At 43.3% G+C, this 14859-nt stretch overlaps 1 protein-coding gene across 2 annotated transcripts; it reads right to left on the reverse strand.

The window, feature by feature from the left end:
* Positions 1-2391: 2391 nt before the first annotated feature.
* agfg2 (ArfGAP with FG repeats 2) lies at positions 2392-12376 on the reverse strand. 2 transcript variants are annotated; one of them, XM_076112314.1, is made up of 14 exons: positions 12070-12376; positions 11165-11258; positions 9947-10062; positions 8784-8928; positions 8286-8406; positions 8080-8184; positions 7599-7631; positions 6010-6255; positions 5285-5357; positions 5113-5156; positions 4839-4925; positions 4419-4538; positions 3609-3679; positions 2392-3460 (listed from the first exon to the last, which is right to left on the reverse strand). In XM_076112314.1, the coding sequence occupies exons 1-14, from the start codon at positions 12234-12236 to the stop codon at positions 3413-3415; spliced, it is 1470 nt and encodes a 489-aa protein (XP_075968429.1). In that variant the 5' UTR covers positions 12237-12376; the 3' UTR covers positions 2392-3412. The 2 variants fall into 2 exon arrangements, with proteins under 2 accessions (XP_075968429.1, XP_075968430.1); XM_076112315.1 differs by lacking the exon at positions 7599-7631.
* Between the last annotated feature and the right edge of the window lie 2483 nt (positions 12377-14859).

Here is a 14859-nt window from a genome sequence, read left to right on the forward strand (position 1 = left end):
TTGGTTTGTTTGCAGTCCGACGGACAGGTCGGAGCAAGTTCTCCACACGGGCGAACGCATGCGGAGCTCCCCCCCCCTTTACTACTACTGCTACTGCTGCTCGTGGTTCAAGCGCCGTCTGAGCGTTTTAATCCCATTTACTGCACATCACACCGCACAGAGTCCGTCCTGCAGCAGTCTGTTTATCTGTCTGTCTGTCCCCCCACCCCTGCCCTGCCCTGCTCTGCTCTGCTCGGCTCCAGTCTTGTGGCTGTGGAGTGGAGAGCAGCGGAGCAGCTACCGTGGAGCGGGACTGTCACTCACCCGCTGTACTAGTACTCTGGAGCACTGGTGCGTTCACGGACCGAGCCCGGGCTCCGACACGAGAGCACCCGACTCGCCAAGCTGTCCCCCCCCGTGCATGTCAATGCTCTTAATTGAATTGGATAGATAGAGGCAGAGTACTTTATCAATGCACATAGAATAGAATAGAATAGAATAGTACTTTATTCATCCCCAAGGGGAAATTTGTCTGTGGCAGCAGCAAACAGGGTTACACAATAGAATAAAAATATTAAGTGTGTAAAATGCACAATATATACAATGTAATAAAATAAAAATAACCGAGCAGGACCTATTAGATTTAAGAAGATAAAGTAATAAAAATGCACAGTATATACACTAAGTAGAATCGTATTAAATTAACTAAGTAGGAAAAAATAAACAAAACAGTAGTGCACAAGATCACCAGCAGCAGCAACAACAGTGTAGCATTGTTATAGTCTTGTGTTTGATTTGGCCGTTTCGCTGTTACATGCGAGACTATAACAAGTAAAAACTATAGGATGATTAAACATAGCGATAATCTTAACTATAAACTGAACTAAAACTAAAGGAAGAACAAAACAGTGAATCTATAGAGACACAGTTATGTATGTAAAATGTAGAAATGTATGTACACTTTTTAAACTATACCACAGAGATCTACAGTAAGATGTTGGATAATGACAAAAACAAACTATATTGACACCACTAAAATAAAATACTCAACTCATGTTAGACTTCTGGAAAATACCCTCCAACTCGGTTGCCTCCGAGTAGCCTTAATTACACACAGCAGACTATACATTATCTGCAAAGTTTCATTATTTGCAGGAAGATAGCAATAATAGTTTGTGTGAGTTTCACCTAGTTTGAGACAAAACAGGTTTATTTTTAGAAATAAGTCACCATGTTCGCACAACAGTAATAAATTAGCTTCATCTCCACCAGGTGTTGTTGCTTCCTGTGTCCTTACATTTTCACTTTTTTGAGTATTTAGTGAAGCTTTGTTTGTGACACCACTGAACTTGTTTTTTTACAAATGTATATTTTTCAAAATGTAGTCATTTATATGCCATAATACATATGTAATATAATCTAATTTATGTAATGTAGCTTTTTAATGTCTCTATGCATTCTCTGATTTTATCTATTTCATTTCCATTCGCTCTTTTTCAATGTTTACTTGTTTCTCGTGCTGCTATGAGGTGGATTGTATTGCATCTTGGGAGTTCAACTGAGGCTCACTCAAGCAACATGTAATATTTCCTACAGCACGTGAAGGTAGCAACACTTCCAGTGTGTGGAGTAGGATTTCAGTATTGGCTCTGCCGGGAGTTCATCCTGTTCTATTTATTGTTTGGAAAAAATAAAAATCAAACCTCTGTCCTGCATTCATACGTTTTATACCTCAACTCAACTTTTAAAGCCCTGCAGCTTTTGAAATGGATACATTACATTAAATGCAGCATAAGCAGCTCGCATAAGCTTATTTAAAATCTAGGTTAACAGTGAAACCATTACACCCTGTGGGGATACAGTCGTTTTGATTTTATTGTTTCCTAAATGCTACACAAACAGTACATCGAGCTGCTGTAATGTAATAAACGAGGCGTTTGTAGACGCCATATTTGTGCCACTCAGACTGTCTGAGTATGATTTTGATCTGTTGTGGGTTTTTTTCTCGACTGTCTGGCTGAGCAGTGAAACGTCCATCTCTCACTGTCTGAGAGAAAGCCCATCGAATAACACCAATAGCATGCATGTTTTCGATTTACTCTGAATTCTACATGTCAATGAATATTTAAAAAAAATGCTCTATTAATAGTCATCCTGAAAGCTGGGAAGGGTACTGCACGCTTATGCAGTATGTATGTTGTTATGCAATATGCATCCGAAAGTAACCTTGCGCACGAGGTCAGAGGAGAGTGGGTATCAAGCGCCCTCTGCTGTTAGAAGAAGTCACTACATCCTTTCAAAATAAAGCTTCTATTACGCTCAAGAACTAAGAATATTTTCTCATTTCATGCTTGTATTTTTGTTTAGGAGATGAGTAAAAAAAACACACAAAAAGAAACACTCCAAACTGTCTTAAGAAGCAACAAACTGATTTTATGAACATGAATACTTGTCATTACAAAGACACATGAATCTCTTTTTCTTTTTGGCAAAATAAGGGAAATGAACTTCGCCTCCAATGTCAAACCGAAAAAAAAAAAGAACAACCGAGAAACATTTTGGTCCGGAACATGAAGCCATGAAGTATATATATATATATATATAGATATATCTATATATATACACATTTAAGTAATTCTGATTTCTTCTTTTTTTTACATTCAGTAGTATCTCCTTTTAGCCCTCTAAGCGCATGCAGCCTAGGAAGTGGAAAAAAACATAGATTATTCTGCAAAAGGATGACCTAAAAATAAAATAATTAAAATAAAATAAAACCGTGATGAATGCAAACATGTCCCCCACACCCATCACATAGAAAAGCTAATTCACATGCATCAGGAGGCTGTTAAGGCTGTTTATGACCCTCTGTAGAAACTCGTGATGCAGAGTCTCAACTGGCTCTTCCTTTGGACAACGGAGAGACTTTTTGTTGTTGTTGTTGTTGTTTTTAAAAACCAGGACACAACGCTGATGCATTCACTGGCGGGCTGTTACGTTGCACTTTTTAAGCAGGAGATGAAAGCAAAGTAGCAGCAGCGACATGTATGTGTGTGTCATATATGTGGGTTTCTGCAAAAAAATTAAAAAAAAGTAGTTTACTCGCGACTCCCACTGAGCCCTGAGGTTGGCGTCTACCGGCACACTAACACCTTTTGACGTAATGTCACGTGGTACAAACACGGCAGGCGACCGATCTCTCTCACACACACACACATAATTACATTCACACGGAAACACAGACAGAGAGAGAGAGAGAGAGAGAGAGAGAGAGAGAAAGAGAGAGAGGGTGTAATTGGGTTACGTCAAACCCTCCCCCAGAGGGTGACAACACTCCAGAGGCATTGAAATGGCAGCGACTCCTTAAGTTCACTTCTCTCTCGGGTTCCCAGAGGGAGACAAATGGGTGGGTGAAGTAAGGAGAGGTGGGGGGGAGTCAGATGAAAGGGTTTCGCGACGTCCCTCGACTGGGGTAAACGTTCCCCTGAAAAGGACAAGAGAGGCAAGGGTGAGAAAGGGTGAGACTTTTTACTACACTTCCCGTGAAGAAAAACAAAAATACAAATAAGGCCCTCTTTTATTCCCCGTGAAGTGCACTTTGGTGCCACTTGTTTGCGAGGCAGTGAACGCACCGTAAACGGGTTCACCGACATCGGCCGAGGGACTTTGGGCTGCGAGTCGGGCGCAGGGAAGGAGGCGAAACCTGAAACACACAAAACGGGACAGATGCTCAGATACTGTATATCATGATTATTAAATATATGGCTGGCATGCTACAGCAGCAGCAGCTTTTATTCTACTCTATTTATGGCTCAATGTCTTTTTTTCTTTTATGATTATTTAAATTCGTATTACTTTTATATTTGGCTTTTTTTTCTTTCTTAGTAGGATAAAGATTTCTTGCTTTGAAACGAATTACTTTTATTCAAAATTGTAATCGGATCAGTGAAGTGTATATTTGATATTTTGAATCAAAACAGAACTGTGATAAATTAGGCTTTTGTTCTCCCTTGCAGATTGTATTATTATTTTTTAAAGTTTTTGTTAAATACTATATTTTATGTGCTTTTAAATAATTTAAGAAGGACAGAATATCAGTCAGTCCACCACTTCGGTCCAAACTGAAATATCTCAAAAACTATTTGGATCGATTGCCATGAAATGTTGTGCATGGTGTAGTCTAAGCTATAGAGAGCAGGATTAATAGTCTCCCTGAAGAGGAAAGGCTTTGTTTCTCAAGTGATTTAGGTGAGTCTGAAGTCCATTTTATGTTTTATAATAAACTTTAATTCACTACGACTGTAATTGATGTACAAATTCAAAACCTCAACACATTTCTGTTACCCATTAATGAAACCAAAATAGTACATTGACACAATCTTCTCTGCAAATAAGAAGACAGTGTTAAAACACACAAGACAAATATTTTTAAAAAGCTTTACCGTTGGCTTCCTGGTTGCTGGCTGACTCATGGTGAAATGCATTCTGGGTGTTGGGTGCTGGGAAGGAGGCAGACGGAGGAAAGTCGGAGGTGGGCGAGGTGACGAATGCACTGGAGTCACCTGGAGAAAAAGATGCACCCACATACAGCGAGATCAGAAACAGCAAAGAGATCCGCGTGAAGAGAAATGTTTTCCTGTTAGCTTCTGCATTTTATATGAAATAGGAATAACAAGACTTTCTACATACAGAATCTGGATTGTATCATCCTGCAAAGTAATCCCATGAACACAAAACCCTTTCTCTAAAACAAAACCAGGACTTTTTTTTTTAATGAATGTATAACATGGTAAGAAGTGACCATTCCCCATAATAAAAAAAAAGTCAGCAGCAGAGGAACGTCTCAAGAACCCGAGTCTCACCTCCTGATGCGTTGCTGAAGGGGTTACTGGGGGAGAGGGCGACGGGCTGCTGGGAAGCGGAGCTGGAGCTGAACGGGTTTGGGAAATCTGAGACAGAAGAGACGGGGGGAGATAATTCACAGTGTGCGGGGTTAACAGAGTGCATTCCTGTCTATTCAAACCAACACCGCTCTGAGTCATGCGGATGCATCCTAATTAGGAGTGCTGGCTTTAAAACATGAGGGACAGTCCGGGTTAGCAGGAGCAATCAATGCGGTTCGTGCTCGGTACCTACTTGCAAAGGTTTGGGAGCTGGAGACCGTGTCGACGCCGGGGGAACTGGGGATGGAGAAGCAGAAAAAAGTCAATCAGAATACGACCTTTAAAAGGAGCTGCACACGCAGGGAATACAAAAACAAAATCTGTGACGTTAAACAGAAGCTGATTTGACTGTTTTTTTTCTCTACCTGGCAGGAGTGGAGCTGGACGAGGGCCTGCTGCCGAAGATGGCGTTGTACTGCGGCGGACCGCCAGGTGGAGCTGCGAACAAGCATTTCACACGGACCACGACTCTAATGAGATCAAGCGCTATTATCTCGAAATGTGAGGAAAGATCCCCAAAAAAACAAAAAGAGGTCAAACAGTTGATCCTAAGCGTGTGAGCCATCAGCAGAAGGAAAGCATTACAAACCTCCTGAATAAAATAGCGTCTCTGCGCTCAGCTTGAAGTGAATTAAAGAGAGCCGGGGCAGAAAATCAATAACCGTCCTCAGTCTGAAAGGCAGGGGAGGCTGTGATGAAGGAGGAAAACAACAACGCTTCTTGTAGGGCGCTTCGAAAGGCTCCTTGCGTGAATCATGTGTATTAAAAAAACCTCCGCCTCGGTCATTAGACTAATACAGCTGATTTTTAAAATGCAACAAGGTCCTGGAGCAAACACAGCGAGTGTAATTCAGCTGCGTAAAGCCTTGGCATTCGGTGTGAGGATGTTATGCAACCTTGTTGAGCTGGCAGTGACAATCTGCATCACACACACACACACACTCCAACTCTCCCTCTATCTATTACATAGTGGTGGAAGACGTGCCAGTACAACAATGTACAACACTCCATTACAAGTACAATTCATCAAAATCGAAATTAAAGTAAAAGTATTTAAGTATTAACAGCAAAATGTACTTAGAAATCCTACCCGTGACCGTGGGTGGGTCAATGAAACAGCTGTCCAGATGTGACACCGCAGCGTATCTGTCCTGGGGGTTGGAGCCAGGGACCGGCGCCGTCGTCGTCGTCTGGCCGACACTTCCGGCCTGCTGCTGGGACAGAGAGTGGGGCAGATGCTGCTGATGAGGATGGTGCAGACCTCCGAAGTCCACGCTGAGAGACTTGGGGAAGGCCCTGAAGGGCCCCGAGGTCCCCGAGGCCGATACCGTACGACCTGAGGAAACCAGACTGAGCTTCAGTGCAAAGACAGAGGTGAGCTGTCGCAATTCCCAAAAACTAACATACACACAACTAATTCAACAGGTTTGTATAAAGTAAAAGCACGTCTAGAGCTAAAGATACTTAATCCTGGTGATACTAGTCATTAAGAGGTAGAATAATCTAACTACATCAAGTGACGACATGGATGAAAAGTCCTTAAAGTGCCCTAAAACTCCATGTCAGCTGTGTAAACTCCACCTGAAGATCATGTGATCCGATCGAAAGTTACTAAACAGCTGCTAAATGGACCTTGAGGTGAGCTTGCTAATCAAGGAATACTATTGATTACATCACGCTTAATACAGATCAATTCATGGACTTTAATCTGATTATATGATAGCATATGTTGTACCATTGCAGAAATCAAATTATCATTCACATGGACAAAAATAAAAGGAAAAGAAAGTCACAAAACAAAGCGGTTGCTCTCATGCTATATGCTACATGTCCATGCTACGAGGCTCGTCAAATGCAGGATTAGCACAGCGACAACTTCTTGGATCGTTTTCAAAGCGCCAACCACGAAAATACAATTGTTAGATGGTAACAAAGTGTTTGCAGGCAGCAAGCTTTCCACAAACATTAGCCACGAAGCATGCTAGCATCAGCCAAAAGTGTTAGCATGGGAATACACATAAAAAGGTTTGTCGTTCTCTTTCAGTGGAGGAGTCTGTGACAGAAACCAGACCAGACTTGACTTGATACGGATTATTTGAAGGTTTAACGCATGCTACAGTCAGCTGCGTGTTTTGGGGATGTGATCATACACTCCACTCCACTGTGGGGCTCCAGATAGGACCCATCTTTGCAAACGTGCCTGAACTTCCTGGAGTACTTTGGGGATGTCAGTGTGTATCGTGGGATTACAGCTGTGTCCTACATACTCTTTAAGTGCCTCAACGCCAACGTGGTGCGAAAATATCAGCAGCAGCTACAGCCTAAAAATAGCATAACTTTAAACTTGTGTTGTTTTTTTTCTCCCCCTATCTATGTCTCCTTGACCCTCCCAGCCTTCAGATGTGGCTTTGAAGCGGTGAAACCTGAGCGATGGAGAAGAATATCGACCCCAAATTGCGGCGCGTGACGCCGGCCAGCCACGACAAATAGATGGCAAGAGTGCTGCGTCTTCTCTCTAGACTGCCGCTAACATGAAGCCAGGATTGGTGAGGCACGGTCGGCACCAGCATGACCCACAGAACCGGCCATTTTCACACGAGCGATACGCTTGGGTATGAGCTTATCGATCGCAGCCATTCAGCACACATTCAAATGCAGCAGGTCGGTGCCGCGTCTTACCTAAAGTGAAGTGGTTTTTGAAAGAGCTACTGGCTACGAGGTCGGTGGGAGGGGGAGATAAGAGAGACAAAAGAGAGAGAGAGAGGGATAAGTTAAGGGAGGAGAGAAGAGAGACTGTTCATTCCCCGCTGTCATCCGTTTCCTGTTGAGTGTTGGTACTCATGAAAAGCAACCCAGTGTGCTAAGATGACATGGAGCGCTTTTAAACACACATGATATGGTACACAACAAAAAACACTGTCAAGGTGTAACAGCAGGAGGAATAACGGGGAGAATAGTGCTTTTTAGGGACTATTTTTAGTGGCGGATTAATATAAACCTGGTGCAATCTTTCTCCTGTAGTCTTTTTTCCCTTCCTACTATAGTAAATATTACATATCCATTGATTTATGTGGATTTTGTTAAAGTTTGCATGTGTGATGAATGATATTTCCAGCTCGATTGAGATCAGGAAGGATTATAAAACAAGGGGAGGACACACCTGAGGGCCGCGGGAGGGCGGGGAAGGAGGGGACGTGGCTCTGAGCCCCCAGCGCCGACGACAGCGAGCCCGGCCGCTGCCTCTCTATCCCGCACAGGGTGGGATCTACATCAGAGACAAGGACGAAATAGGGTGAAGGGATCGATATCGCCGCTCGGTTCTGAAAAATATCAGCCCCCCCCTGATGTAGATGGACTTCCCCCGACCTTTCAGAGTGGGGTCTCTGAAGCTTTGGGAGCGCAACGGCCGAGCGGTGAACACGTCCGTCCGCATGTCGGCGGGCGAGATGGCGGGAGCTCGATCCCACGACGGCAGCTGGGACTGAGACTGGCGGGCAAGAGATGAGAGGACAGACAAAGAAGCAGATGGGGGGGGAGGGGGTAGAAAGAAGAAAAAAAAACACAAAGGCAGAAGAAGTGAGTCTCTTTCATGCTTTCTCAATAATTCATAAGCAGCGGCTTTGATGTCGAGGCTACCTGGCCCTCTAGCTGTCCGGACCACGAGTCTCTCTGGCGCCGTGTGGAAGCAAATTCAGGTCATTTCCTCACCTTCTATTCACTTTTATTTTTAAACTACTTTGTCTTCTTTCACTTCCTCTTTTTTCTGCCTCACCCACCCACTTTCTCTCTTGCATCTCTCCCCTTCCTCCTCATTGCTCTCTCAACCCCATTACAGGCACAATTAGGACACATTCAGCCTCTCACCAGTGGCCTTGTGGACCTGGCGTTAGGGGGCAGGTTGTGGGAGGGGGCCTGGTTGGTTAAGGGACCATGGGAGGGGGGCACTGCCTGGACCCCCGGGCTCCAAGGACCCTCCACATCCCTCCGGTTCTTACTTTTGGAAAAATGCCTGAAAGAGACAGGTTATTTAGTGCCGTTCTGTGGTGACTAACTGGACATTAAGTCAGTTATCCACCGATCAAAGACCATGATTAGGAAGGCTTGAAGCTAAACACAAAACAATGTTCTTTTATCCCCAGCATGAAAGCAGCTCTTATCCGTGAGCTCATTTTTCTGAGTGGGCGTCTCCACTTCATTCAGCGAATGTCTAAATTTGGAACAAACGTCATAAGTTGTTGTTTGGATCTAATTTGCCCCGTTAGAGCTGAAAACAACTGAAGAGAAAATTCCATCCGTCACAATTTTTTGAGTATTGATTCATCTTCAAAAAAAAATGTTTTCAAGAGTCATGCTCTGTGAAGCTAAATGCTAATGTCAGCATGCTAACATGCTAACTTTACTTGTTTTATTGCAATTTTCCGACATACAATGTAGCTCAAAATCCGCCTTTAGCTTAGCGGTCAAAGTTCGTTAGCTTTTTTACTTCTAGCGATTGCATTTATGCTTCAAAAATCCCAATTTGTGACGATCGTGCTGAATAAAACTTGTAAGTGTCAAAAACATTCGTTTGCCACAGAGCTTGTTTTCTGCAATAATCCAAAATCCAGTGGAAACATCCCATGTTGTTGAGGAAACCAGTGCGATGCTAACTTCCTCTTGGCCTACAAAAATGCATCGTCTCTGCAGCAATCTATTCGCTCATTATCCAAAGATCTGAACAAATGAAATGAAATGCTACATGAAAAATTAGCATAGCTTTATGCTAATGTTTTTGCAAATAATCTTAACATGCTGGTGTAGAGAAGGTATGATGTTACCATCGTTGGCATCTTAGTTTATTGTGTCAGCAGGCTGACATTTGCTAATTAGCACTAAAGTCACAGCTGAGGCTGAGATGATTCATCCTCTGGGGACAACGAAAAGAGGATTTTTTTGCTGTTTCCTGATATTTTATACAGCAAATCATGAAGAGATAATTAAGATAAACCTTTGGCCTGGTGACATTAGCATGGGACCAAAATTCTCACCACTTTTTCTTCTCGTATTTGTCCTGCAGGAACTCTTTGAACTTCTGAGAGTCCTTCATGTCGGAGCAGCCGTCCGTCTTTGGGTCAAACACGCACAACCAAGTCCTCCTCCCGACCTGAACACACACATTTTTGAGAACAATCGAAACCTGCAGCGCTGGAAAAGGGCCGTGTCTAATTTATACTTATAGTCCCGGAGAATCTCTCACAAACAAAGATTTTCTTGTCAGCGATTCATGTCCGGTTCAAGAGTCATGAGTGTTACAAATATTACTGCCTACGAATCATAACCGGCCGATCACTCTTCAGAGGATGATGTGGAGAAAAAGCTCTGCCTCACATTGTAACACACACACACACACACACACACACATACATACATTCTGGCCAACAGCGAGCTCATAAAAACAGTCAGCACTCATCTTGATAAGCCTGAAACACTTCAGCGTATATTTGTGTGATAAAAGCTCAGCAGTGAGTGCTGCCCACACTGGTTGTTCCCAAAATGGGTAATAAAAAGCTTCACCACATAAAAAAATAATAATAATAAATTTGGGGGAAAAAAAAGATATTGATATTTGACAACTTCAAATGACTATTTTGATAATTGATTCATTGTTTGTCATATTTATTCTGGCACAAATGTCAAAAACTCTTTGCTTCCAGCTTCTCGGCTTCATATTTGCTGTTTTATGAGATAGTAATAACTGTTTATCAGACGACAAAAAAGCAATTATAATGCTGATAATCTATAGTTTTTATTAAACAAACATTTCACAAATATCCCTTAAATTTATTGACATTTAAATTTATTTTATTGGGATCAAGATATGCGCTGAGCGGGGACATTTTACAGTTGATGGAGAAGTGCCCTGGTTTCGAAAGGTTTGGCACACACACACACACACACACACACACACAGGAAATAGATCATGGTTTGGGTGGGACCAGAGAGTGCTGGTCCTTTTGTTTCTTGGCAGTAGCATTCTTCCCAAAAACAAAGACTGGTTCACTGGTCGCCATAAAGGAACGTTTCATATTCCAGAGATTCAGAAAGTGAGTTTGAAACCTGAACTTGAACCAGAAAAACAGAGTCGGGTGCGCTGCAGCATTTGATTAACGGCCTCAGATCATTTGATACAAAGTCACACATTTCTGTGCATCAAGCTCTGCCTGCAGGCCCCACCCCGAAGCCCCAGATTTAGGGACATCACTCACCTCGTTGCCATGGTTTTGGAGGAATTCCACTTCCTGTTGGGAGAAGGTTGTCATGGAGATGGACTTGACTCTATGCGGAGGGTTGAGGCCTCTCCTGGGAGAGATGGAGAGAGGAGTTTAGGAGTCAAAACTAAGGAAAATGTGCAGCGATTCCTCGCCTCTGAGACACGATGAAGGGGGGGGGGGGGGGGGGGCAAGAGCCGTGGATTTAAGGGTGCCTTGTGACAGAGAAACATGTGGTTTCAGGAACCGTACGCCTCTTATTATCTCCATGCCGGGGACACAAAGTGTGACAACTGCTGTGCATGTGCAGGATTGCGCAATAACGCTCATGGTGAAGTGTTGAAACAGTCTTCCTGTGTGAGAGAGAGAGTGTGTGGGACTACTAGGCTGAACATGCAGAACAGAATGTGACAGCACACACACACACACATATATATACACACCCACACTGGAGAGGAGCCTAGAGAGAGAGAGAGTAAGAGAGAGAGAGGGAGAGGGAGAGAGAGAGAGAGGGGGGGTCGTGTCAAACCTGCACCATGACGAAATGAAACGTAACTCAGAGCTGGAAAATTACCAACTAGCGGTCTGTCGTTTATGAAGCTGTTGGAAGACACGCACGAGAGAGAGAGAGAGACTGCGTAAATTTATTTGAGCGCACAACCTCGGCTGTTGCACCACACCAACACTCCCCGATAACGCAGAGGAATAAGAGAATAACACACTGTTAATCCGGCTCTAGGGTGGTGCATGGTGCAATCTCAGGCCTGGTACTTTTACTCAATCACTATCTGGTTTTGTCCTCACACTGATGCTTAAATGTGCAGTAAATGAACCCGTGGAGGAGGAGGCGCGGCTGGTTGTTTTTTTTTGTCCCCCCCCCCCCCTCCCCTCCCCTCACTCACAGCATTCCGGAGCACGACGTGCAGACGAAGCTGCCCGCCGTGATGTCGGTGTAAGTCACCCCGGGCTGGCTGCACTCGAAGCAGTGTTTGTTTACTCCGGACTGGGCCAGCTCCCGGACCTTGCGGGCGCAGATCTCCTGGTTGTCCCGGTGCTTTCGGTTCGACATTGTATTCCTCCGGTACCCGGTGTTTGTGATGCCGGTGAACACCCCTCCGCCCCTAAATCCACCTCCGCGTCGCTACATGGAGCGCTTCACGCCCGCATTATGGAGACGCTTTCTATGCGGCTTCACCCCAACGCAAAGGCAACACAGACAGAGGAGAGAGAGGCGCGTCAAGTCCGACAGATAGAGCTGCGCGCACACGCAGGAAAGGCTGCGGATGTCTTTCAAAATAAAAGCAAAGCAAATAAAAAAAACAACAGGTGATGCTTTAGGTAACGGTCAATTTTACTTTTATGGTTTGTCTGTTTCTTTAAAAACAATTCAACCACTGGTTATCTCATCCAACTGTTATCGGTCAAAGTGTTTCCCGGTATCTCTGTGTGTTCTGTGAATCAGCTGTTCAAACATCACTTTGACAAAATAACAAATGTCTCAGTTTTTAAAATATTTAAAATATAATTAATGTCTTGAAGATTGAAACTTATTTAAAAAGAAAACTAACTAAAGACAAGGCCCCCTTAGCAGCTGTTTTTTGAGCTTTTCAAGCTTGAACTGCTTTGAACCTCACCTGAAGATGATCATGTTATACAGGTGAAAGCTTCTTCACTCGTACTAACGGATCTTCTGAATCTTATATTCATTCATTTATTTGTATTTGTTTGTTTATCTAAGAATAGGCCTGCCTGAATTGATTGAATAGGCCTATTCATGACCAGAACAGGCTGCTTTATGTAATACCATTGATTTACAAAACAATGCTCAGACCCTCAAGGGCCCTCAAGGTTGTCTGTGTACTGTGTACTGTCTGGTATACTTTGTGGTCACTTAACCAATTCGCTCATTTTTCTGGTAATATGCACCACTAAAACACAATGTGCCTTAAAGTGGCTCCTGCATTTTCTACTTAATCATGACATCCTGTCTTGAGTGATGAGTTAAAATCTAGTTGTGAAGGATCTTTTTTTTAAATTTCTGACATGACAGGAAAGGAGGGGAGAGAGCGATGGTGAATAACATGCAACAAAGGTCCTTGGCCGGACGTGAACCCAGGATGTTGGTCAGCAGTTTATGTTGCCTTAACCAATAACTCACCAGGGTGTTCTCAAAATGTAGCTTTAGTAGATTTAGAACAAATCTAATTTATATTACAGGTAGCTGACATGGTGCATATTCTGAAACAGGTTTGTGTTTGATCAAAGGGATAATAGGGGCCAACAAGTCTCCTGAGCAGGTTAATCAGTTTGATAGGCCTAGAGTTGATTTTTATTTTTCCATACACCCTTGTCATGGGTATGAGTTATTAGCCAAGCCTGTACTGAGCTGGGAAAAGTCACTTTCGGGAGAAAAGGTGAATTAGGTTACACATTATCTCAAAATAGGTATGAATCGTTCTCAAACAAGCTTCAAATGTTTTAATGCCAGCCAGGCTTTTATTTTGAAAAATCGTTGATAGCTGAAATTCTGTGTGGTTTGACACTTGGACAGACGCGCAGGGAATCTCCTGTCAAAGACGAACAGCAAGCTGCCGAGCAGCCAAGTTTCACGTCGTCCCAGAACCCTTTTAAATAATCTTACTCTATCAGAGCCGACTGTCTGTCCCGAGAGAGTCTGGTGCCGCTGCGCTCTCCGCGTGCGCCATATACGCACACGCCCCCCCGTTTAATTATTTTTTTTGGCGCAGCGCTGCGCTCCTGACGTCCAGCGCGCTCTGACGGGGACAGATTTGTTTAGGGAGCTTATAAGGGCAGCAGGGAAAAGTAAAGACATAGTACAGCATTTTTGAGGCCTATATTAGTACATTTAAAGTTCATAAAAAAGTTGATTAAGATTCCTCATAAACAGTTTGTGGGCTACAGTTTGTTGCGTTTTCATAAACGTGTTTTGTTTTTCTTGGCAACATTCCCACAAATCTCTGGCAATCATTTCAAATACAGGTTATTGCAAAATCTCTTTATCCTCAGAGAACATCTCCAGACTATTTATTTTGTTGAAGCAACTTAGCAACACAACAGACCTTCACTACGCCCTTTCCGTGACGTCTAATGTGTCCCATCTGAGATTTCTTCTCACTGGGACACAGACAGAGGCAGTCCGACCAGTGCGGTGGTCAGTGAAGGCATCACGGCGCTCTGATCCTCTGAGAGATACACTGACAGAGAAATAAAAGAGCACGTGCATCATGAACCAAAGTGAAGGAAAATAAATCTATCAGACAGTTTTCAGATGAGCTGCAGGGACTGTTAATGACCAGCAGGGGGGGGTGGGGCACATACTAAGATAGATAGATAGATAGATATGCATTGCAACACATGATGAAGACAGACAACCAGTTGATCCGCTGTAATTACACTTCACCTCTCAGCAGTCAACCACAGGCTTCAGGGTTTCTGACTGCCAGTCTGTGGTGGTGAAGACAAAGTGCGGATTGCTTGTTTATTGTTGCCCAACACGTTGTTGTTTTGTCTCCTTGTAAGACCTGGGAATTATGGAAGCCTCTTTCTGCCGGAATAAAATGGAAAAAATGACTCATGGTCAAATTCAACTATTGATATCAAGTCAAAGTGTTAACATAGTACATAGTTATGATTTAGTAAGTCATAGCTTTTACTAGCATCTCATATTTTCA

The sequence above is a fragment of the Anarhichas minor genome, unplaced genomic scaffold (assembly GCF_050575085.1).
Source record: "Anarhichas minor isolate MPS153535 unplaced genomic scaffold, ASM5057508v1 ptg000049l, whole genome shotgun sequence".
NCBI lineage: Eukaryota > Metazoa > Chordata > Actinopteri > Perciformes > Anarhichadidae > Anarhichas > Anarhichas minor.